General features: G+C 37.3%; 1 protein-coding gene across 1 annotated transcript in view; it reads left to right on the top strand.

Annotated features, from left to right (window-relative positions):
* LOC134431479 (ras GTPase-activating protein 1-like) overlaps nt 1-23,687 on the top strand; it is a 126,227-nt gene that overhangs the window by 67,053 nt on the left and 35,487 nt on the right. Inside the window, exons 9-18 of the mRNA XM_063179491.1 lie at nt 1,721-1,799; nt 4,136-4,256; nt 6,668-6,824; nt 9,088-9,175; nt 11,308-11,385; nt 13,864-14,021; nt 14,288-14,364; nt 22,506-22,678; nt 22,832-22,991; nt 23,160-23,302. Coding sequence (XP_063035561.1) covers nt 1,721-1,799; nt 4,136-4,256; nt 6,668-6,824; nt 9,088-9,175; nt 11,308-11,385; nt 13,864-14,021; nt 14,288-14,364; nt 22,506-22,678; nt 22,832-22,991; nt 23,160-23,302 — 1,234 coding nt within the window. The remainder of the gene's footprint in view (nt 1-1,720; nt 1,800-4,135; nt 4,257-6,667; nt 6,825-9,087; nt 9,176-11,307; nt 11,386-13,863; nt 14,022-14,287; nt 14,365-22,505; nt 22,679-22,831; nt 22,992-23,159; nt 23,303-23,687) is intronic.

A 23,687-nucleotide genomic window follows, 5' to 3' on the forward strand; every position in this document is an offset into this window, starting at 1 on the left:
TGGTGAAAATGGCATATGCATGTTGCATATCAATAAAATTTAAATTTATTTGGGGTTTAGTAATATTGAAAAATTCAAGTCATTACAAACTTGAAAAAATAACTAATCTTCCTGAGAACATTTTTAGCTTAATGCGTATACACTAGTTCATAGCTTTAGAAGAATGAAATTGAGACAAAGCAAATAGATTTCTTTATATTGATTTAGTTACATGTAATTTATGATTTTTTTTGATAATTTTATAGTATCCTATATTTTTCCTTTCAATAAAATTTTATCCAATTGTAATAGGCCAAAGATCTATCATGCGTGCCTTTTTGATTACATTTGCACACACAGCTAACAGTCTATATGAAATGAGAAAACACATCATATCTGTTTTTGTTTTCTTCTGAATTACCTTCTTATCTTCAGGTTTATATTTCATATATGACTGCTTCATCTGTGTTGATGTTAACTTCTCTTTATTACAATGTAACTTTCAATAACTGCAAAAATAAGAGCAATTCAAAGATATATTGAATTTTAGATTGTGTCTGTCACTACTTCTTTCCTGATCCTTCAAAATAGAAATTCAACCTGACTTTGGTAATTAAAATGTAAGCTTACCCATAGAAACATGTTGCTGACTGAGTGTTTAATTTAACACGATGGTTCAGTGATTTGACGTACAATCTGTATAGTCCATGTTACAAAACCTTTTTTTGATTTCCCATTCTCATCTTCCTAAAAAAAACTTGATTTCAACAGTTTGAAATATCTTCCATTCCCCTTTCTTAGTTACTCTAGGACTTTGAAAATTATTACCAATAAAATAGCAATTTTCAGCCTGTTTGGAGAGCTGAGAAATGCACATGTGTTACTTGAATGTGGAAAAGGTAGTGTACTCATTTGGCATTGAGGTGGGTTGACCTTGTCTGGTTGCCATGTGCCCACCAAGACCCCTTCTCAGCCCCCAGCCCCCTCAGTGGGACTGGGAGAAAAATAGGGTAAAAAACTTGTGGGTCAAGAAAAAGGCAGTTTAACAAAGAAAAGTAAAGGCTTGCACAGGGAAGCAAAGGAAAAACAATAATTTTTTTTCTCTTCTTCCCATGAGCAAGCGATGTTCAGATACTTGCTGGGAAGTAGGGCCTCAGTATGCATAGTGGTTGTTTTGAAAGACAAATGTCTTCATAATGAATGCCCTCTCCCCTTCTCTTAGCTTTTATTACTGAGCACGTCATACAGTATGGGATATCCCTTTGGTCAGGTTGGGTCAGCTCTCCTGGCTATGTCCTCTCCCAAGCTCTTGCCCACCCCCAGCCTACTGGCTTTTGAGGAATGGGGTTGGAGAAACAACCTTGATGCTGTGGGAGTACTGCTCAGCAGTAGCCAAAACTGGTTGTTTATCAACATCTTTCTAGCTAAAAATACAGAGCACAGCACTGTGAGGACTGCTGTGGGGAAAGTTAACTCCATCCCAGACATACTCAATACATGCATTTTCAACATCTGATTGAAAATATTCTGTGACATTTAGAATAAATAAATGCAGTTCTGTGATTTTTCTTGACTTCAATGTATTTATTAGTAGATTGTCATTGCTGCAAATGAGATTATGATGTTTAACACTTGATTTTTATTATAAATATGTGAGGAAATGTAGTGTGATTGCATGTCTCATAGAGAGGAAAAACTAATTGATTTAACATTTTAAATATTATTTTTCTTATTTGAACAGTATTGCAGAGATCATTGAACATTATAGAAAAGAACAGATTGTTGAAGGATATTACCTTAAAGATCCTGTTCCAGTGCAGGTAAAACTTCATCTCTGAGCGCTTGTTATTGAAGGTATTGACTTAGTCCTCAAATATTTATAATATAGCAACTGAATTATTACACAGGTATCCATTGTAGTTAAACAACATCATTCCCTCCTGAATTTTTGTTTTGAGTTTGTGTTTCTTTTATTTTATTTTCATATGCATTAGTTTATCTATTGGCTTGTAATAAACAAAAGTTATTAGCTTTGTCTGTGCTCTGGGGTGTAAATGCTCCATCTTGTGCCCCTAACTCTGGTCCCTGAACTAGGCTGCTCTCTATTCTTCTGTGTCTAATATCTTTCTTCCCTCAAAAAAATCTGTATGAAAAGAAAATCTTCAGAGATGATCAAGGGGCCAGGATTACAGGGTGTGTTCAAGAACATTGTTGCCCTGTAGCATAAATTCATCCTAAGAGACCACTGATAATAAACAAACTGTATTGTCTAGTTTTTCCTAAAGTTATAACTAGTTCAAAAGTATAGTTTTATCTTTTCTTCCTATGTATTCTTCAACTTTCCTGTTTTGATGGTTAGAAATTTGTTTTTAATTTCTAACCTAAATAGTTACCCCTTTGTTAGAGCTATTATATTAATTCAAGGGCATTCCTTTGTATTATTCTTTAGTCAGCTCACTAAGATGAGCATACCAAAATCTGGTTTTGTCTCTTTGTAAGATTCTTGTAGCTGCCCTACTAGCACCATATTCCAGTGAGTTTGTGTTTCTTGAATGTAATGAACCAGAACAGCTCAATGTCATTAGTAATTCCTTTTTTCTGTGAGAGTGTTTACCAGATTGCAGAAGGTTATCTGTGTCTTATCCTAGAACATTATCTGTGTCATTACCGTACCCACATTGTATTATATTGTTTGCTATCGGTAAGTGTCAACAAGAGCAAATTTTATCTTGTATTAGTAGACTTATAGCTTATTATTCTGACTGCTTGGGTTTTTTTCTGCTGACTTGTCATCAATGCTTCCCAGTTTTCTGCTTCTATTAGCTCATGCTCTTCAATGCGTTTGAGACAAATGTGAGGAAACTTGAATTCAGAGACTGATCCTTGAAAAGCTTCACCCAATAACTTTCCTTGCCCTCTATCATTCTTTTTGGATTATGACAATCATCTTCCTTTTGGCACTTTGTCTATCCAATTATGGTTCCTGTATAAATAACTTTCTCTGTGCTGACTAATTTTCCATGTGAGACTGCATCAAATTATTTTAAGTTATTAAGATATATGTGTGACTTTCCTTTGTTAAAAAAAAATATATTGGTGGTGTAATTACCACATACTGTCATGCTCTGTGAAGAAAAAAAACCCACAAGTCTTTCATGCTGTTGCTTCAATCTAGTAGACTTCCTGTTTCTATTTTTGAAATTTACTTTAAAACATTTTTCACTAGATGTGTTGTTTTTTATGTTATTTTTTCCATAGATATGTTATGGAGATTATACTGAGTTAGTATAAACTTGGATATTGCTTCTATTGTCAGCCCTGTAATTCCTATTACTGAAATGTTTTTCATCTTGCCTTTGTCATGTTGTTTAAAACCATGATTCTTATAGAATAGAGGAGAGAAAAGTAAAGTATTTAGTATGGAGCTAGTGCATATCACTTCATCTTGATACTGTTCTCTGTCGGATAGTCTTGCTTTTTATGTTTTCTTATGGCTAAAGAACTTTTGCTGATCAGCTGACTTGGTAAGGTCAAACTTGGCTTGGCTTTTGGCCATTCTAGCTGGGTAACATTATTTCCAGATCTTCGTTTTATATGTGAATTTATCCTTTTTCAATGTCCTGTTTCTACTTTCTCCTCTTGCTTTTTGTTAGAATGACAGTCATTTAGGGTATGAGTGCTAATAAGATTAGTGAGGAACTGTGCACTAGCTGTGTGTTAATAATTCAGTTTTTATTGTGATCTATACCATTCTTGTTGGTTCAGAGTTTATCCTTAATTACTCAGTCTCAAAATCCATGGTAGAAGACAGAAGTTAAAGAACCTTTAAAGATTTATGTAAATTTTGCATAAATTGCTGAAAGCTATTTAGTATTAAAAAACATAAATACAGATGGTACTTTTTGAAAATTAGTCTGTATTTAAACCTTGTTTTTCTTTTCATATTATAACTGTGGCCTAATCATTCCACAAGAAGTAGTTATATTACATTTCTACCAAATGTAGTGTATTAAATTATATTGGTTTGTTAAGATACATGAGAGAATAAGGAATTAGTAGGATTCAATAAAAGTTTGGTTGCAGCTGCATAGTATGCAATTGTTTCACAGTGATTTCTGAGCTTAAAAAAAATGTTGATTTCTTCCTTGTTTACCAGCATCAAGAACAAGTGTTTAATGATACAGTCGATGGAAAAGAAATCTACAATACAATTCGTCGCAAAACAAAGGATGCTTTTTATAAAAATATTGTCAAAAAAGGATATCTTCTAAAAAAAAGTGAGTTCTGTTTGATTTTATAAAATGTACTTTTTTTCTAAAAAATGCAGGTATGTATGCAAATTTTGTGTAGTAGTGGTACTAGCAGAGGCAAAATTGAAGTGAGCAAAAGGTTGTTTATGACGGGCTGTGGTGGACCTATGATGATCAAGTTGAAAATTAAGGCTGAATGTTTTTTCAAAATGTACTGTGCTTTATGTATGAATTAGTTCAGAACCTTATCAGTTTTATTCGGTGAACATTAAACAATGAGTGATTTTTTTTGTTGTTTTAGTCAATGGCTAAATCCACATTGTACTGGCACATCTAATTTGTCCTTCAACAAACCTCAACATATAGATCTCTGGGTATTAACTTTGTTCTTAACTTTTTTTTTTTAATGGTTAAATTTTTTTAATATGTATTTTTGGGGCATGGTTTTGATCCAGATTTGCATATACTGTATTCCCATTTCTGGTTTTTAGTAATTTTAAGATATTGTGATGCAATTTGTTATGCTGATCAGTTGGTAAGAGTTTAGAAATAAATTTATCATGTAAAGAGAACTCTGTTTCTTACTTAAAATAGCCATAATAAATGAGATTGTTTACAGCATCATACATTATTTGCAAAATATAGTCTTCTCACTGATATGAACAGAGTTCATGCACACTTGTTTAATCCTGTTGAGATTAATGAAAATGTTTAGTGAATGTAGTGGTTTCAGTTCGAAACCAGGCAGAAACACCAATTTCATGTAATGGTTTTGGTTCACCAATTTGGATTTCCTGGCCAATGCACCAAATAATGAGTTTAGTGCTGGCCCAATGCCAATGCAGCCAATAAAATTATTTACTCATTTTCTGCTATGAAATAAGGATTTAGGACGAGGAGCAGAGAAGGCTCAAACTTTTAAAAGGTATAAAGAAAACTGTATTAACAGAACTAAAATAAAAAAACAATAAGAAATCAGAATAAACCTTTAAAACACTTTTTCTCCCCCCCCACTCCTCTTTCCTTTCCCCTGATAACATAAAGAAACAAAACCTGGTATTTTCAGTCAGTTTACCACCTCTAAAATAGTTGTTATTCAGTTCACTCAGGGAAAGGAGTCTCTCTTGCTATGCCATGGAGACTTCTCCACAAGAAAGAGTTCTCCCATGCTTTTTAATTTCCACGAATAGCAGCCACCTGGGAATCTGCCTTTGTGAAGTCCCTCCCATCTCTTGCAGCCATCCCACAGCTGCGTTCCTGGGCCATGTCAACTTATTGGGGTGCCATTTTTAAGGATGAGCTGTTCTAGCATAAAAGCAAAAGTTCTCTTCATCTATCTCTGGGAACAGAGGTCTTCTTCTGTTCCTGAGGCAAGGTTTCTCATTGCTCTCATTTCTCTCTGTTCAAACTTCGCATTTGATCACAGCTACTGCAACATCTGCTTATTTCAATACTAGTGCTTCTGTTTATGGCTGTGGTTAGAATGCTACATCCCCCCAATGCATTTAATGAGTTACAGGGTAAAAGAGTCTGATGTATCAATTATATTCTTCTCCATAGCCTTACAAGAGGATTTCAGCCCAAAACTAAGGCATCTCCTCATTCTCCTCCCATCCGGAATTTGACTTCTTTACTGACCTCAGTGCCTCATGTTGTCTTCTATGTCTTCACTCTTTTCTTCCACTTGAGAGAGGATCGATGTTTTGCAAGTTTCATCCGTGCAGTGAATGAGTTAATATCTCACCCAGGCCTGCGGGTGGTCATGTGGTCTCTGCTACGCTGTGGCTGAAGCACTTATGGTGATTTATTTCAGGCCGCGCTGAAGGAGGGGGGTGTGGTTGGGATCTCAGCAACTAGGCTAGGGCTCAGCTGCAGTACGCTGGGGTGGATGGCCTCCTCTTCCCTACCCGGCAGCCACTGGGGCCGGGCCTGGCTTCGGCCGAGGCCCCGCGGCCTCCCCTCCCCCGCCCAGCCACCGGGCCGAGGGAGGGGGGGGGGGAAGAACTTCTTCCTTGAAAGGCCGGAAGTAAAAGAGCTTTTCCCAGGCTTGTTAGTTTTAAAATGTGAATCTCACAGAAGCAGATCTAGCTTTCTTAATGCTTTAACAGGTTGTCAGTTCTCAGAGCTAGCCAGCTATTACTTTTGCTAGGCACAGAGGAAGCTATTAACAGCTCCTCTCAGAAAAATCACTTCTGTGGGTGGCTCCAATGCAAAACCGGCACAGTGAACCATCTAAAATTGTACTTCAGTCTGTGAAGAGGGTCTAGTTTTAGCTACATGCTGAAAAAAATTAGTATGTGTACTGATATTATTACTTAAGCATAATTAACTGTATGCTGTTCTTCTGTTTGTATTTTGGCAAAAACTTTACTGCTCTCTTTTTCCTTCATTTATCGAATTTACATTTTCTTTTAAACAATATTGTACTTTCCTTACAGGTAAAGGGAAGAGATGGAAAAACTTGTACTTTATATTGGAGGGAAATGATGCCCAGCTTATTTATTTTGAAAGTGAAAAACGAGCCACAAAACCTAAAGGATTGATAGACCTTAGTGTGTGTTCGGTCTATGGAGTACACGACAGTTTATTTGGCAGGTAGGGCACTGGCTTTTAATTCTTGTACATGCAGCAGGACAGCTAACTACTAGCTTGAGGCATATACAAGATACAAACAAGTCGTCACTAATGAACAAGTTGGCCTGGCACAATACACTTGGGTTTTGATACCTGAGCCCTGGTTACTGTCCATATGTGGGGTTTTTTTGGTTGGTTGTTGTTTTAGGGTTTTTTTTAGCTTTGGCTGATTGTGAAATGCAAGTATTGTGACTCTTGTTTCATACTGCATTTTATTCCATAGTTGATGTAGATTGCAAGAACATATGTAAACAAATTTAACTGATTAATGGAAACTTAAGCCATGGCAGCTTGATTGCTAGTAACTGCTCATAAACAGCTTCTAGTAAGAAATTTTGGAATTTAAGATTTTTCTCATGTAATATGATGTGATAATGATTTGGCCTTTTGCACTGTCATTTTTCAATATTGTGTATTAATTGTTCTATATGTATTAAAAAGATTATGAAGCAACTGTATTGAATGTTTCAATCCGATTGAACCAAGAATTGCTAAGATCAAGAATTTTGTCCATTCTGAAAGATCTACAATCATTTGTTGATAGGTATTGGAAAGCTAAATTAAGTAGATAATGTGTCAATGGTTTTCTGTTTAGGAATCAATAAGAATCAGATTAAACCAACCAATGTTAGAGGAGCAAGTTAGTTCATATAAGCAAACATTTTAAAAATTATTTTTGGAAGAGAGCATTTTCACAGTTTCATTTACTGTACTAAATACGTCAACTGCAAGTGATTTGATTGTTGGCAAAGACATTGAGAATCAAACTACTTCTTGATATCATTGGTAACTAGGATGAAAGAGATCACACTTTTTTCATTGTTAATTATAAAAAAATATGTAGTCCTGTGTGATATAGAAGAAAAAGATGCATTTACTCCTGCAAATGTTATTTTTTTCATAACAGATTGCAAAACACATTAAACAGCAGCTCTGGTTATTCCATGCATCTTAATATTTATTAAGAGCATTTCATCAACCTAAAGTCTTTTCACATAGATTATGTGAAGATAGATGTTTAAAATTAGTGGTATTTCTTAAGCTGCAAAGATCTGGTGTTCTTGTAGCATCTGATTTTTATACATGTTGCAATCATTTTGAAAGATCTGCGCAACTATTGCAATGAGGAGCCATACATATGAGGGTACCATTAAAAAAAATACTGAAATATTCCTCATGAAAGTTGGCAATTATACATGAAACTTTGGTGGAGACTGTAAACAAGGAGTGTTTTGGTTAATGATGACTGTTGAGCCACTTCTAAGAAACGCTGTACTGTGAGTTAAAATATATTTGGATAATAAGTAACACTGAAACTGTGGGTAAAAGATGTATGGTTGCACCTGCTTGGGAAAACTGTTGATGAAGAACTGTAGTTGAGACAAAATTCCTCTTATTTTTGCCACCTACTTAAAATATCTTTCCCTTTTTCTCAGTAGTACAGTGAGAGCTGTAGCTTTGCATGTCATGAGTAGCCCCTGACCCAGCTACTTTTTGCCCCCCTCCTCAATCCTCCTGTGTGCGTGGCCAGAAAATGCCATGCCAGTATTTACCTAAACAGTGGATGGGGGAAAGGGAAGACTGAAATATCATATGCCAATGAAGTAAGATCCTTCATGTAACTGTGTTTGGGAGAGCCAAATCACCTTAAAGGTAATGTGGAAGACTCAGTGTACTTGTAGTGTGCAACTTTTAATGTAACAGTACAAAATATTTTTTTTTTTTATTTCTGGACAAATGAGTGTACATACATAAAATGGAGAAGATGTTATACTCACATTTTAAAGCTTTAAAAGTTTCTATGACACATGATCCAGTACACATTTAATTGGTTGTGAGAGCTGTGGAACACATTCAGATAAAGAACTCCTTATATTAATATAGTTTCCTGAACTCCTAAAACAACAAATCCATAACACATGATTAAGTGCTTGGGGTGTAATGCTGAACCTGTGCATCATTTAAAATGTTTGTGGTGAATAGTCCTCATAAAAGACTTGATAATGCTATCAGATGCATTTTGCCTCAAGTGTAAGTCAGTGTATATGTATATTCCATACAAATTGTTCCAAGATTCTTAAATATTCTGAAACAAACTAGTTGAACTATAGTGCAGTTTTCTTGAAATTGCATTGTTAATTCCAACCAAAATGCACTTTTGAAGCATGTAGAGATATTTCTTGTTGGGTTTTTTTCTGACATTTTTGTTTTGTTTGATTTTAAGGCCAAACTGTTTTCAGATAGTAGTTCAGCACTTCAGTGAAGACCATTACATCTTTTACTTTGCAGGAGAAACTCAAGAACAAGTGCAGGTGAGAGCTTTTGTTGATAAATATAATTTTAAAAGCAATTTTTTGTTTTGTAGTGTTTAATAATATTATCTTTCTGTAATAGAAAGCAAGTGTACAATGTATGGTGGCTATGTCTACATTAGCAAATATTTCCATGCAGTAATAGCAGATCTGTAAGGGATATAGCTGGTGATGATAATCCAGCACTTACATTACCTATGCTTTAGGGATTACACTTTGGTCAAGTTCTAGTCTGGTCCCATGGACTGAACTTCCATAAGTTTCAATTAGATATTTCTGGAGAATATATTTTGGAGTAGTTAAATGAAAAAAACCAAAGTTTGCTTTCCAGTACTCTTCCAAATAATGAACCAGAGCATGCTAAGTGGGAGTTTTGCTTCAAGAGCACATTCCCGATAAGAACTAAAATGCAAAGGAGGTATGCCCACCAATCAAAATCTGTCAAACCATTAACAGTTGTCTTGTCTTAGGCCCTGATCTTGCATAAAATAAAGGTATTTTTATGTTTTATATTGGTATCATTTAGTTATTGGCTCTCTTAACAGTTAATGTTTGCTGATTAAGAAGTGTAGGAATGGAGTTTAATTCTCTAAAAGTCACTCACTAAAAGGAGAGCATATGGAAGATGTGATATTGTTCTTAGTCATCAAGTTGTTTTGGTATTCTAGAGCTCTGAAACAGACATTTTGTGTCAGAAGTCAAGCTATGCATTTGATTTTATTTAAGAATGTGTAGTAGGCAGAATAACCTGTCAGGACATGCAGAATGTCCTGTCTTGTTTTCTGAACATTTGATATAATCTGCTTTTGGTTTAGATTTGCTTAACACTTAAGATGTTCACTGCATTTATACAGAATACTGGGATTTCTTTTATAAAATGATTCTGGTTCAGGTAGGTCAGATGTTTTACTGATGCTTATGTTCTCAGAAGTTACAGCTGTCTGTACTTTGTAACATTTCACAGAAGAATAGTTTTGTTGTCATATGAAGGAAAATTGTATGGTTTTCATATAATGTGGTGAATATCAAAGCAGCTGTCCAATGGATTGCATGTGTTCTGATGTTTGTACAAACCATTATGTCAATGTAATGTAGTGTAGTGTTAGCCTCATATACATGATATATGTTAGCCTCGTGACATAACTAGTGTCATTGTGCATACTATGGTGCACTGTTCAGGCTTGCTGCTGTAAACTGTGACGTTTAAGGGGATAGATTTTTCTGTTAAAAGGGAGAATAAAGATGACTATCTAGGAAACATTTAGATTAATTTAGAGTGTTTAGTAAGTTCTATGGCTCTTTATTTGCTTTTTCTTACTTGAATAAGAAAGCAAGCTAATAAAAATCTGATGCATAGTTGACAGTTCCTCGTTTTATGGAATGTTTTGAAAGCTTAAACTTCACTCCCAAAGTAGTTTACTTGAGAATAGCTGCAATATTGAATGTAGCTGTATTTTAAAAATTATTAAATTGCACTTTGAGAGTAGCTAGCAGATCTTTGACCTACACCTTTATAAATGTTAGTCAAAGCCTAAATTTTGTGCTTCATGAGAATTTACAAAATTTGACAGTGTGGGATGTGAAAACATGAGAAATGAGGCTATAGCATATCTTCCACCTTCCCAATTATCTACTCTGCTTTATGCATTTGTGAGCAGAGAGAATGGGGGTGAAGGTTATACTTTTCAGTGTTTTCCTGTTAATGCTGCTTTGTTTTTTGTTTGAAGCACACAGAGTAAATACAACTGCATATTAGAATAGAGGAGAGAATGACCAGAACAGTTTGACTTATCTGTTATTTTCTCAGAAGCAATCAAGTCTTGCTTCATTTTATATACCATTTTTTATTTAATTAAGTATGACTAATCTGGAAAATTGATAAAGGTCTCTATATCCATTAGTAATGCTTGATATTTCTAAAAGGAGAAACTCAAATTTGCAAATGTCTTTTTCGATTTACTGAGAAATATATGAATTTTGCTTTATTATTTAATGTTTCATACTCTGACTTGTATACAAGTTGGTTCTTTTTAAGCTAAAGAAACAACTTCAGATAGTTTTTGATATGTCAGTTCTATTGCAAGAAGCCGTATCTGACTTTTTGTTGCACTGTTTTGTGCCTTATCTTTTAGGACTGGATGAAGGCTCTGCAGATGTTTTGCAGTTTAAGGAAAAACAGTCCAGGAACATCAAATAAACGTCTACGTCAGGTGAAGCTATATAGATACGGGGAGGGGGGGAAGAGGAGGAGAGGTTGCCCCCTTGTTGCAAAATGATAATATATGTCAGAACTTTCCTTTCAACAATAGTAAATCCTACATGTGCTTTCTTTTTCTTGGAGTTATACAGTACCTTTGTTAAACCAACGGGAATGACTTCCACTCTATTATGATATCTATATGCACAAAGATCAAAATGGTGTTTAGGCAACTGGCAGGTGTTTTGCTAGGTAATAATTTCTGATCACATTAAGGAAAGGTGTCAACAATTCAGCATTTGTATTGTCTTAACTCTTGCAGTTCACCAGATTTGACAGACATGTCACTTGTAACCAAAATAATTGTATAACTAATACATTAATTTTTCAGTGACAAATACATGCTTAACTGTGATGGTGGTGTATATTCTTTTGATTTCTTGAGAGTACTGTTGTGTCCAGAATTTCTTTCAGAGGTAGAGGACAGATAATAAATGACTACATAAGTGATGATTGAAAAATAATGGGAATCAAGAATCCCTAGTATCTTTGAATGCTATGAATGTTGGAAGCAGCTGCTTTACCAGTCTATAGGAAAAGGAATACATTTTATGGGTGGGGTTTTTTAGGAAATGCAAAATTATTCTGTGGTCAACATTTAAGATGACTGAATACTTCTGAAAAAGTAAACTAAATTAGGTCAATTGATATATGAATGGCAGAAGAAATTTGGAGCCAAAAAAGCAAAGCACCTACAGAGTGATCATCTGAAATAATTCTGTATTTGCAAACGCAAAACAAATATTAGGCTGCATGAAGAAATAGTATAGAAGATAGATACTATTTCATATTTATGGGATGCTCATTTAGGATACAGATAGTTTTGATCATCTTATATCAAATGTATAAAGAAAATGAGAAAACTATAGGCTGGAATGAGTAAAAGAATTTCCAGGTAAATAAGTATGGGAAGTATTGAACTATTTAGAGGTGAAAACTATAAAAAGCATGAATGATCAAGGTAGATGAAGTGTATAAAGATCAGAAATCATACTTCCATGACTGCCTTACAGAAGTTATATCAGTTTCAGGGTTCCTCAAACTGTCCTTTGAAATTTCAGGTACTGAATATTTGCATTTAAATGAAACTTTGACCTGATTAAATATAACATTTCCCGTATTTGACTAAATTGACTTCAGTTGATATCTGTAGATATTTGATTAAGCTATGAGTTGCATGCAATTCAGAAGTTTGTTAAATAGTAGACTATTTACAATGCATTTAATGTAAATGAGTTCAGTGTTCACTTCTCATTTTTTGGAAATTGAGTTTCCAAGTGCTCTTATTTTGAGAATTTGTGGTACAGACTAATATCTTCCTTATAACAGGGAGAAAACAGTGTAGTGTGTTAAACAAAAGAGTTTTATGTAATCTACTGGTTTAGAATAGAATGGAATAGAATAGATTTCAGTTGAAAGAGACCTACAACAATCACCTAGTCCAACACCATGATCAATTCAGGGCTGACTAAAAGCATAGTATTAAGTTAGGGCATCATCCAAGTACCTCTTAAACACTGATGGGTTTGGGACATCAACTACCTCTCTGGGAAAAGCCTGTTCCACTGTTTGACCACACTCTGGGTAAAGAAATGCTTCCTAATGTCATCTAAACCTCCCCTGGTGCAACTTTGAACCATTCCCACATGTCCTGTCAGTGGATACCAGGGAGAAGAGCTCAGCACCTCCCTCTCCCCTTCCCCTCCTCAGGAAACTGTAAAGAGCAATGAGGTCACTCCTCAGCCTCCTTTTCTCCAAATGAAACAAACCCAGTGTCCTCAGCTGCTCCTCATAGAACATTCATTCCAGCCCTTTCACCAGGTTTGTTGCCCTTCTCTAGACCCATTCAAGGACCTTCACATCCTTCTTAAATGGTGGGGCCCAGAATTGCACACAATACTTAAGGTGAGGCTGCTCCAATGCTAAATGCAGCCAGATAATCATCACTTTTGACTGACTGGTTATGCTGTGCTTGATGCAACCCAGGGTGTGATTTACCCTCTCAGCTGCCAGGGCTCACTGCTGACTCAAATTGAGCCTAATCTATTAGGAAAGCATGAAATGCAGCATTGTCTTTGGATTTGTCCCTGGTTCTTACTTAAGATGCAAGTCTTTAGCTTCAGCAGAATTTTCTATGCATAGAAAAGTTAGTAATTGCAAATCTTATACTGATGTTTTTAAAATAAAAAATTAGGTAAAGCTCTGGTGCTGGAGGTTTATTTTCAAGTTGTTGCCCTTACCTTGTCCCTGGTGCCTCTTAAAATTGTCTTTCATTATTCTTCTTCCCTTCTCTTTCTATTAAGAAGCTATATTTTGTATTTAATATTTATTCCTTAATGTTAAGCCTCCACATGGTCGGGGGGGGGGTGGGGGGAGGGAAGAATTCCATTCTTTCTTAAATAAATAAATAAACTTTGTTTATTTTTTTTAGGTCAGCAGTCTTATCTTGCATGTAGAAGAAGCTCATACACTCCCAGTAAAACATTTTACTAATCCATATTGTAACATCTACCTGAACAGTGTCCAGGTAGCAAAAACACATATCAGGGAAGGTCAGAACCCTGTATGGTCAGAAGAATTTGTCTTTGAGTAAGTCTTAATCTTATTGAATTACTGAATTTCACTTGAAAGTTGCATTGCATTTAAGATTCTTTGCACTGTACTGTTTGGTATCTGCTTTTTAAAAATACTGTATGCATGGTTATATAGGATCCACAAATGCATGGATAGAATTTTATGTATGAATCTAAGTATCTTTGCCTAGTCATGATAACTTAGGATTGAAATAACTTTAGAATAAATTTAAATGTTAGCCAAATATAGTATTGATTGGGGCTTTTTGTCTTTTTCCCCAGTGATCTTTCATCTGATATTAATAGATTTGAGATAAGTCTTAGTAACAAAACAAAGAAAAGTAAAGATCCAGATATATGTAAGTATTTTTATGTAAAGGATGCATATATACTTTAACAATGGATAGAGTTTGCATTGCTCTTGTCAAACATTGTCACAAGAGAATTAAGTATATTCTGTGACTATCATACAGCTGTATTGGTATGTTTTAGATGTCTGTTACTGATTTTATATTAATGACTTTTCAGTAAGAACCTGTATGCTTTTTAGTAGTAAAATGCACATTAGTCCAATACTGTCTATCTGATGGCTTTTCTAGCTCTATTTCAGTATGCCTATTGTGTTATACTGACCATGTTTACAAAAAAAAAGAAGAGAAGCTGTCAGAATTAATCTCCTTCATAAAATGTTAAGTTTCATTAAGTTAATTTCTTTAATTTTTTTAAGCTCAACTGTGTGGAATTACTTTTGTCCTTCTCAGGATTTTTTGTTGCTTCCAGTGAGAAAGAGAGAGAAACAGTAGTACTTTCCTCACTTGAAAATAAATTAAACTCCAATTTGACAGTCTGTAGAATGAAACTTGCCTCAGTCCTTGTAGCATCTTGTTCTTCCCCCCATTCTATCTCATCTGTGTTCCCAAGATTGTACTTTCCTCCTGTTATTTACACAGTTTCTTCAGCTGTTTTGTTTCCATTTTTCTATTCCAGAAAACTACTAACAAGACGGTAAGACTTATCAGCTTGCAAAAAACAAAACTAAACAAAAACCCCAAACCCAACCCACCAAAATGAACCCTCCCCAAAAAACCCACACTTGAATTCTGAGCCACACAATGTGATTTTTTGGCTTTCAAGGTATTTTGTTTCCCACCATAATTGTCTTGTAACTTCATCCTTTTGCCTTCTCTCTGTTGCCTGCAGAACAGACACCCTCTCCCTCAACAGTTGTTCCAAGTACATTTCTGTTGTATTCCAACCTGTCCCAAAGCCTAGCACAGTACTGATAATCTGTTGCTGTGGGTTTTGATTTGCATGGTATTATGTTACTGGCCTGTTATGTTTGCCTCCGTGTCAATTTATTTCTCTTTTTTTCCTCTCGGAGAAGAGATTTGTAGGGAAAGTTTGTCGAAAGCAGAAGAATTACTTTGAAGATGGAATGCTCTTGCCAAACTTAATTCAGTTTCAAAACTGTTGCTCTTTCCTTTAACTACAAAATTTTCTGCATAGCAAAAGGAAAAAAATATGTATTTCATTTGACAGACAAAAGGACTTTCTGATTGCAGTTGTGACCTTGTTATTGCATGGTTCTATGCATTTGAGCTAGAAAATTCTTTATCTTGGCCAAAGCTTTGGTTAGTAAAGGACCCTTTTAAAGGAAAATTCATGAATGGGATACTTCAGTAACTTCTTTTAAAGTGTTTTTGTAGTTTCCTTCTCTTTGTTTATTGGAATAAGATCCCAATATTACCGGATGGAATGTGCCTGGGCTCGTCTGGCTCTTGCTGCTTGACCAGAGGCGGAAGCTGAGGTGGTTTTACCTCAGAGACACCTTTGGCTAGCTGGATGTTGCAGCTGGCACTTGGGACAAGTCCAGGCAAGCAGGAACTCAGGTTTTACCTCTGGTGGAAAGTCTTTAGGCGATGGTGAAGGAAAAAGGAGATGGGTCCTGCTGGAAGGTTTCCATCCAGAGCTTCATTCATAGCACACAGAGCTCTAAATTTTGCGACAACTCCAACAGAACCCTGAACTGCGTGGTCGCCGTATATTTAAGCCCGGGGAGAGGGGGAGGAAAGGGGTAGGTATGCCACCAACCAGGTAGGAGGGGGGAAGTCTCAGGAGACAAGTGGCACCTGGATAGCCCAATGTCCCCAGGTCTGAGGGGCATCTTTTGAACTTTGCCAATCAGACGATGCCCTTGCTGGCCTACCGAGATTGACGGACAGCTCTCAGCAGGAGACAAGGGGAGGGGAAGGGAGAAAGCATTGGTACACCTGGGAAAGGAACTGGGATAGCTGAAACAGGGTAATACATCACACTGCAACATTTGTCCAGATTAAGGAGATTGTGCTACTTTTAGATGTATCCAACTGATGGAAGGTTATAGATTTTTTTTCTTACCTAGGTCAAGAGGATTGGCAATGTTTTTTGATCATGGTTAGGTAGACTCTTAGAGCATAACCTAACAGTCCTTTCATTTTGGGATAAGAATTAGACCATATCAACTTGAATTAACAAGCATATCTGCCTACATCCCCATCCCTATTAACTATTTTAACCATATGAGGAGAAAAACTCAGCTAAAAGAGACCATATCCAACTTGTCTGTGTGCAACGTTGCCTAAACCTCCAAAAGCAAGAAAAGGGGTTGATTACCTTTCTGAACATTTCTCCTTTGTAGACACAGTTTTTAAAAGTGGATTGCTCTGAAATAGGAGTAATGTCAGAGCTATATTTTTTTCAATATTTGTGGTGAGTTGACCTTGTCTGGCTGCCAGGTTCCCACCAAGTGGCTCTCTCACTCCCTCAGGGGGACAGAAGGAGAAAGGATTAGGTGAAAAACTCATGGGTCAAGATAAAAGCAGTTTAACAAAGAAAAGCAAAGGCTGCACATGGAAACAAAGGAAAAAAAAAATTATTCTCTACTTCCCATCAAAAAATGATGTCCAGACACTTGCTGGGAAGTAGGGCCTCAGTATGCATAGTGGTTGCTTTGGAAGACAAATGCCTTAATGAATGCCCCCCCCTTCTCCTTTTTCTTAGCTTAGTATTCTTAGTATTGCTGACCACAGCACCATGTATTATGGGATATCCCTTTGGTCAGGTTGGGTCAGCTGTCCTGTCTATGTCATAGAATCATAGAATGGCTTGGCTTGAGACTTTAAAGATCATCTGGTTCCAACCTGCTGCCATGGGCAGGGGCACCTTCCACTAAACCAGGTTGCTCCAAGCCCCATCCAACCTGGCCTTGAACATTTGCGATGGAGCAGCCACAGCTTCTCTGGGCAACCTGTTCCAGTGCCTCACCACCTTCACAGTAAAGAATTTTTTCCCAGTATCTAATCCAAACCCATTATCAGTTTAAAGCTATTACCCCTTGTCATATCACTACAATTCCTGATAAAGTCCCTCCTCATTATTCCTGTAGGCTCCCTTAAAGTACTGAAAGGCTACTATAAGGTCTTACCACAGTTTTCTCTATGTTAAGCAACCCCAGCTCTCTCAACCTTTCTTCATACAGGAGCTGCTCCAGCCTCCTGATCATCTTGGTGGCCCTCCTCTGGACCTGCTCAAGCAGGTTCACTTCCTTCTTAAGCTTGGGGCCCCAGAGCTGAACACAGTGTGTTCAGTATTCTTGTGAGAGCAGAGTAGAGTGGAAGAATCACCTCCCTTGACCTGCTGCCCATGCTGCTTTTGGTGCAGCTCAGGATGCAGTTGGCTTTCTGGGCTGCAAGCGCACATTGCCTTTGTCTCTTTCAGCCAGTTTGTATTTGCAGTAGTGCCATAGCTTGGTTTTGAAGTAATTTGAGAATATGCAGCTTGAGGACAAAAAAAGTCACTATGATACACATGTATCACTTCTGTGGCACTGGGAAATAAGCCTACTATGGCAGGTTATATACTTGGCTCCTTCCCTCTCATATTCTTCATGAAATATGTGCTAAACATATTAAGTAGTTTATGTAAGCACTCTTGCATTGACATGGGTGGACTTTGAACAACGGGGAGAAACTATGGAGCCTATCAAGTACTTGTTAATGGTAGTAACAACATACTGTCTACCAACACTAGGTACCAAAAATAAGATGTTGGCAGACCCTTCTTTGAAGAACTTAGTATAAGAGTTTCAAGTCCTTAACAGCTCCTCACTGCCTTGTAAATGAATTGTGCTCACACATGAGTAAGCTGTGGGTGGGAAAGCCAGAATTTAATATGTCCATTATTGAGCAATTTATTCTTTGTCAACATTTAGATAAGCTTTTATGCTGAATCAGTAAGTGGTTTTAGGGGGTTTGGTTGGTTGGTTGGTTCTGGTTGGGTTCAACAAAGGCTTCACAAAGGCTTCAATGTAAACCTAAGTTCATTTCCATTCTAAAAAAACCATAAGTTTTAACCACTTTGATTTCCAGATCATAATTATTAATCATCAATATATAAACTTGTTACTAAATATTAATCCCTAAGCTTAATTTGCAAACAAACTATTAAGAAAGCTCAGTTTTACCTTTAATTTTTGCTAATGTTCATCACAGAAAACGTTCTTGGTTCAAGGTTGTTGTATACAGTTTTTGACTGTGCTTGCAAAGAATGGATCAACTGTTGTGGTGTGCTGTAATGTCCCATTTTGGCCTTCCAGGTCACTTCCCCAGGTGTGCCTATACCTCTCTCCCTTCCCCCTTGCCCCCATGCTGAATGAGTCCTGTCAATCAGGCTTAACATTCCAGCAAGGCTTCGTCTGGTTGGTCAAGTTCAATGGATGCCCCTATGCCCAGAGGTCATTGGCCTATCTGGGTGTCATCTTCCCCTGAGACCCTGCCCCTCTCACCTGGTTGGTGGCTCACCTGTACCTCCCCTCCCCCTGTCCCTGAGCTTAAAAGGTGAATGAGACCATGTGGCCGGGATTCTGTTGGAGCAGTTGCCTACATTCAGACCTCTGTAACCATGGAATAAACCTCTGGATTTAAACCCTCCAGCAGAATCATCTCCCTTTTCTCTTCACCATCGCCCGAAGCCATTCCTCCTGAGGTAAACGGGGTTCCTAACAAGCCTGGACTTGTTCAGTGCCCAGCTGCAATCTCCAGCAAGCCAAGGTATCTCTGGGGTGATACACCGCAGTTGCTGCCTTTGGCCCAGCATCGAGGGTCAGACTGGCCCAGGCACAATCTAAGTGGTAATATTTTCCAATAATCAACTTTTGGGGTTTTTTCTGTATATTTGTTATTCTATCATACTGTGCTAGACTGCAAAGTTTTACCATCCTTAAATCATCAACTAATGGCAATCTCTTATTGAACATAGCCTGATAGTTCAATATACTTTTCTAAGTAGCAGACAGTGTTTATTAAATTTTTGAATATGACTTATAAGAAGTATTCTACAGTCCATATGTTGATGTTTCTGTTTCAATCTTTTAAGATCAAAATATTATAAAATTTATATTCTCGCTAGAAAGTGCTCCTGTATAACCATGGGAAAAATTAAATCATCAGTGTCAGGAAAATTAATCCATAAACACCAGAGGTTTATGTCCATAAAGGAGACAGAGGAGTCCTGTAACTTTATTCGAATAAAGGGAGAGGCCATGGGTATTTCCCATGGGGTCTCTCAAATTTTTGGAGGACACAGCCTCCTTTTCATCCTAATTTCCTGGCCACATTTCCCTCTCTCTTTCCTCATTGGCTGAGGTACTTGAGAGGCGCAGACTTCCCAAAGCACCTAATACCTAAGACCCCCTTCTAATTTATCCTCTTTTTTCCTTTTCCTTGTGTCACTCAGCGGAATTCCTACAGGATTTATGGTTCTTCCCATTGTTTCTTTCATCTCTCAGTATCCAATTTTATTTATCAGCAGACCTACAGTTTGTTTGTGGCCAGGTTTGAGAGGAAGTGAGTTTTTTGGGATGCTGTGGTGAAACCAATAGGTGCTTAGATTTGAATATTGGCACCTGATGTGGCCACTGAGGACATGGATATGCCTCTGAGATCACAGGGGGTTAAAAGCAGAGAACTCCCAGGGAAACTTTCTCTTGGTTCTGGTCAGTGAAAGGTTCAGACCTCCCCTGCCCAGCTGCTGCAGGCTGGGCGGAGGAGGGGAAGCCATGTGGCTGGGTGAGGTAGGGCCTTGGACAGAGAGGGGAGGTAAAGGCCCTTGCAGGATGGAAGGGTGGAGGAGAGACAGAGTGAGCCTGTGCTGGTGCTTGTGCCACGTTGAAATTCGATATTGTGTTCGGGCAGCATGGCCGGCTGGGAAGGAGAAGGGGGGGGGTCTGCGAGAAGGTGCCTGGCAGGGCAGCTGTGAGAGTTCTGGACAGGCAGAACCTGAGATTTGCAACCCTTTCCTTGGATGATGGAAGCCTTACAAATGCTGATCCTCCTGGAATTGAATGAGATGAGATGAGATATAAGAGGAAATGGGCCTTGAGAGAAGTTGAGAAGAATCTTGGGTGGGTGGAGGTGATGGAGTGGCCTTTAGCTGGACTTTTCTTGTATAGCCATGGACAGAACCATTTCTTTCCTGTGACACAGAGACTGCATTTAGGGGGGAGGCAATGGGTCGGAGCCAAGAGAGTTCAGTGTTGTTATGTGAAGAAGTGCATGAACAGAGACGACGGGTGAGGAGAGTGGTGGTGGTGCCCTCCGTCTTCAGGGAAGAAGTTCTCTGTTCTTGAGACGCCTCGGCCCCAGGGGGTGAAATTTGGGACGGACAGGTGTCCCAAAGGTGAAAGACTGTGCTCTTTTTGGAACTGGGCAAAGCAGCCTTAAAAGGAAAACCCTAGAAGCAGCTCTGGTCCATGCGCAGTGGTGAGAGCACTGGACATGGAAGGAAGATGTCACGATGGCAAATGATCTCCGGGCAGTGCCATTCTTTCTGTGTGTTTCTTTTTACATACAGTTGCAGGTTAATAAAGTTTTCTCTTTATTCCTAAGTTGGAGCCTGCTTTGCTCTATTCCTGGTCACATCTCACAGCAAACACCAGGGAGAGTATATTTTCATGGGGGCACTGGCATTGCGCCATCATCAAACCCTGACATTTTGTAAAGACAAATCTCTCTCATTCCATTTATCAGTCAGTGGAATCCTTCCCATTGTTTCTTTTATCTCTCAGTACCTAGTTTGATCTACTAGCAGCCCCACAGTTTGTTTGTAAAGACAAATCCCTCATTCCTTTCAATCAGGTTATTCTGAATCCTGTATCTCACTGTTCCTGTCAATGTGATACATGCCTTATATGCACAAGCAAAACAAGAAGAAAACTCCTTGCTCGGTTGAGGGTGTAAGAGCTTTGCTCAGAAGAAATATTTTGGGAAAGTCAATTGATTATCTGGTGTCAAGACAGTCCAGTCCACACTTGTGATAAGTAGTAGATGATGATGAATTGGTATATCCACTACCTGACTGACTTGTGTTACCTTATCAATTCATGAACTCCAAAGAATATGAGATATTAAATCTATATTAGAAATATGATGTCATTCTGTTCCATTATCTGATTATGCAAATGATGGCCCAACATACTGCAGAATTGGGGCAGTGAAAAGTCTGCCAGAACTATTCAAATGTTTTGCAGAAAAGTGAAAAAGAAGTGTGTGATAGTGTTTTTGTTTGTTTTGATTTTTGGGGGGATGATTGGGTGTTTTTTGTTTGGAGAGTTGTTTTGTTTAAATGTGAGGGACTTGATTAAAAGTAGATTTCATCAAGAGATGCAGAATAAGAGTGTTTGCTTAGAAGTTCCAGACAGTCTGTTCAGGAGTGCATGTACTTAATTTGGAATGGTCCATGGTCTGACTACTGCAGCTTACTAGTCAGCTGTCAGATCAGACTTTCAATTATGGTTGAATAGGCTGGTGCAGGTCATTACTTTGTAATTTTAAGGTACCAACACCACCAAAAAAAGTGAATTAATGTTTTTGTCATATGTAGTTGACTTGTCATTATTTGGGCAGTAACCTGTCTGGGAAGGACTTCTTATATGTTTTGCATAAAATGCTACAGCCTTAAACTTGGGAGTTTCAAAGTATTGAAGAAATAAATCTGACAACATTTAGGAAATATGTACTAAAGCTAAAAGTAAAGACTAAAAATGGTAACAAAGAGGTTCAAGAGCAGACCTGATAGAGGTATGAGCTCAGGGCTTCAAAAGAGGACAGTGAATTCTAAGCATTTTACCTGTTTTAGTTTTCTTATTGCTGCCAAGGTTTGATAGGTGGCTGAGGGAGCAGAGGAGCTTTTTCCCCTGTTTGGGCATTAAAAAGAAAACTTTTTTCAAATCTCTGGGTATACATTATTTACAGCATGCTTTATATTTCAACTTCCGTTTTCAGGAGTCTCCTAAACCATCTGAGAGATAATCTGTCCATATATTTGATGACACAAATTTTGATCATTTTTATTAATAGTCTTGTGCTGAAGCAAGGTTACGTGCTGAAAAAATTTTTTTTTCTTTATTCAATGCTAGCACTGTTTTGCTGGAGATAACCTATTTAACAATGCTTTTTTCTTAAAGTGTTTATGCGTTGCCAATTAAGCCGATTACAGAAAGGACATGCAACAGATGAGTGGTTTCAACTCAGTTCCCATATACCACTGAAAGGTATTGAGCCAGGATCTTTGCGTGTCCGAGCACGATATTCTATGGAGAAGATCATGCCAGAAGAGGAGTACAGTGAGTTTAAAGAGGTATTAAGTTTTTTTCCTCATTTTTTCTGTCAAAATCAGTTTCTCTGTTGTTTGAGAGAAATTTCTGTAACACTTTCAGATGTTGCTAAGTTGTATTTGTGGGAACTGTTATTTTAGCACAAATTTCTGAACATTGTTTTGGTTTTCTTTCAGCTCATACTCCAGAAAGAGATGCATGTAGTCTATGCCTTATCACATGTTTGTGGCCAGGATAGAACACTGTTGGCTGGCATTTTATTGAAGATATTTCTTCATGAAAAGCTTGAGTCACTATTGTTACGAACACTAAATGACAGGGAAATAAGCATGGAAGGTACTGTATTAATTACACTAACATTAGCTGAAACTCTGGGGAGGGAATGACTCCCATGTCTTCATTTCTGTCTCCTCTCTTTATTGCATCACATATCAAAATGTCAACACAGCTTATTTTCCCCCCCTGCTTTTTGTTGCCTCATTTTCCCAACTTTATTTGTTTCAGATGAAGCTACTACTTTGTTTCGTGCCACCACTTTAGCAAGTACACTTATGGAGCAATATATGAAAGCCACAGCAACACGTTTTGTTCATCATGCACTGAAAGATAGTATATTAAAGATAATGGAGAGCAAGCAGTCCTGTGAGGTGATAACTTGAACTATGTTTTTTAAATTTTGAGTTGTTGAAACAATGATCTACTGGTTATTTGCTTCAGAGGCATTTATTAATTCTTCAGAAATAATTTCAGTACTGGAACTGAACTGATTATGAGTTTTTTTTCTAAATGTGAGCTTGGACAATGTTCATAGCATCACTTTTAAATAAACTTTTAAACTCAAGTTTCTTTCAATTATGTATTTATTCTTTAGCATTTGTATGTTCTGTTGCAGCATTTACTGAATGGCCTACCTTAAATAACTTGTTTTAAGCTCCAGATATGCTAGAAGTCAATGCCTGAACTAAGTTTAATTTTTAAACTCCCCTTACATTAACTGCTTGTGTTAGACCCTACCTTTATTTCTAAAACAAC

The sequence above is a fragment of the Melospiza melodia genome, chromosome W, assembly GCF_035770615.1.
Source record: "Melospiza melodia melodia isolate bMelMel2 chromosome W, bMelMel2.pri, whole genome shotgun sequence".
Taxonomy (NCBI): Eukaryota; Metazoa; Chordata; class Aves; order Passeriformes; family Passerellidae; genus Melospiza; species Melospiza melodia.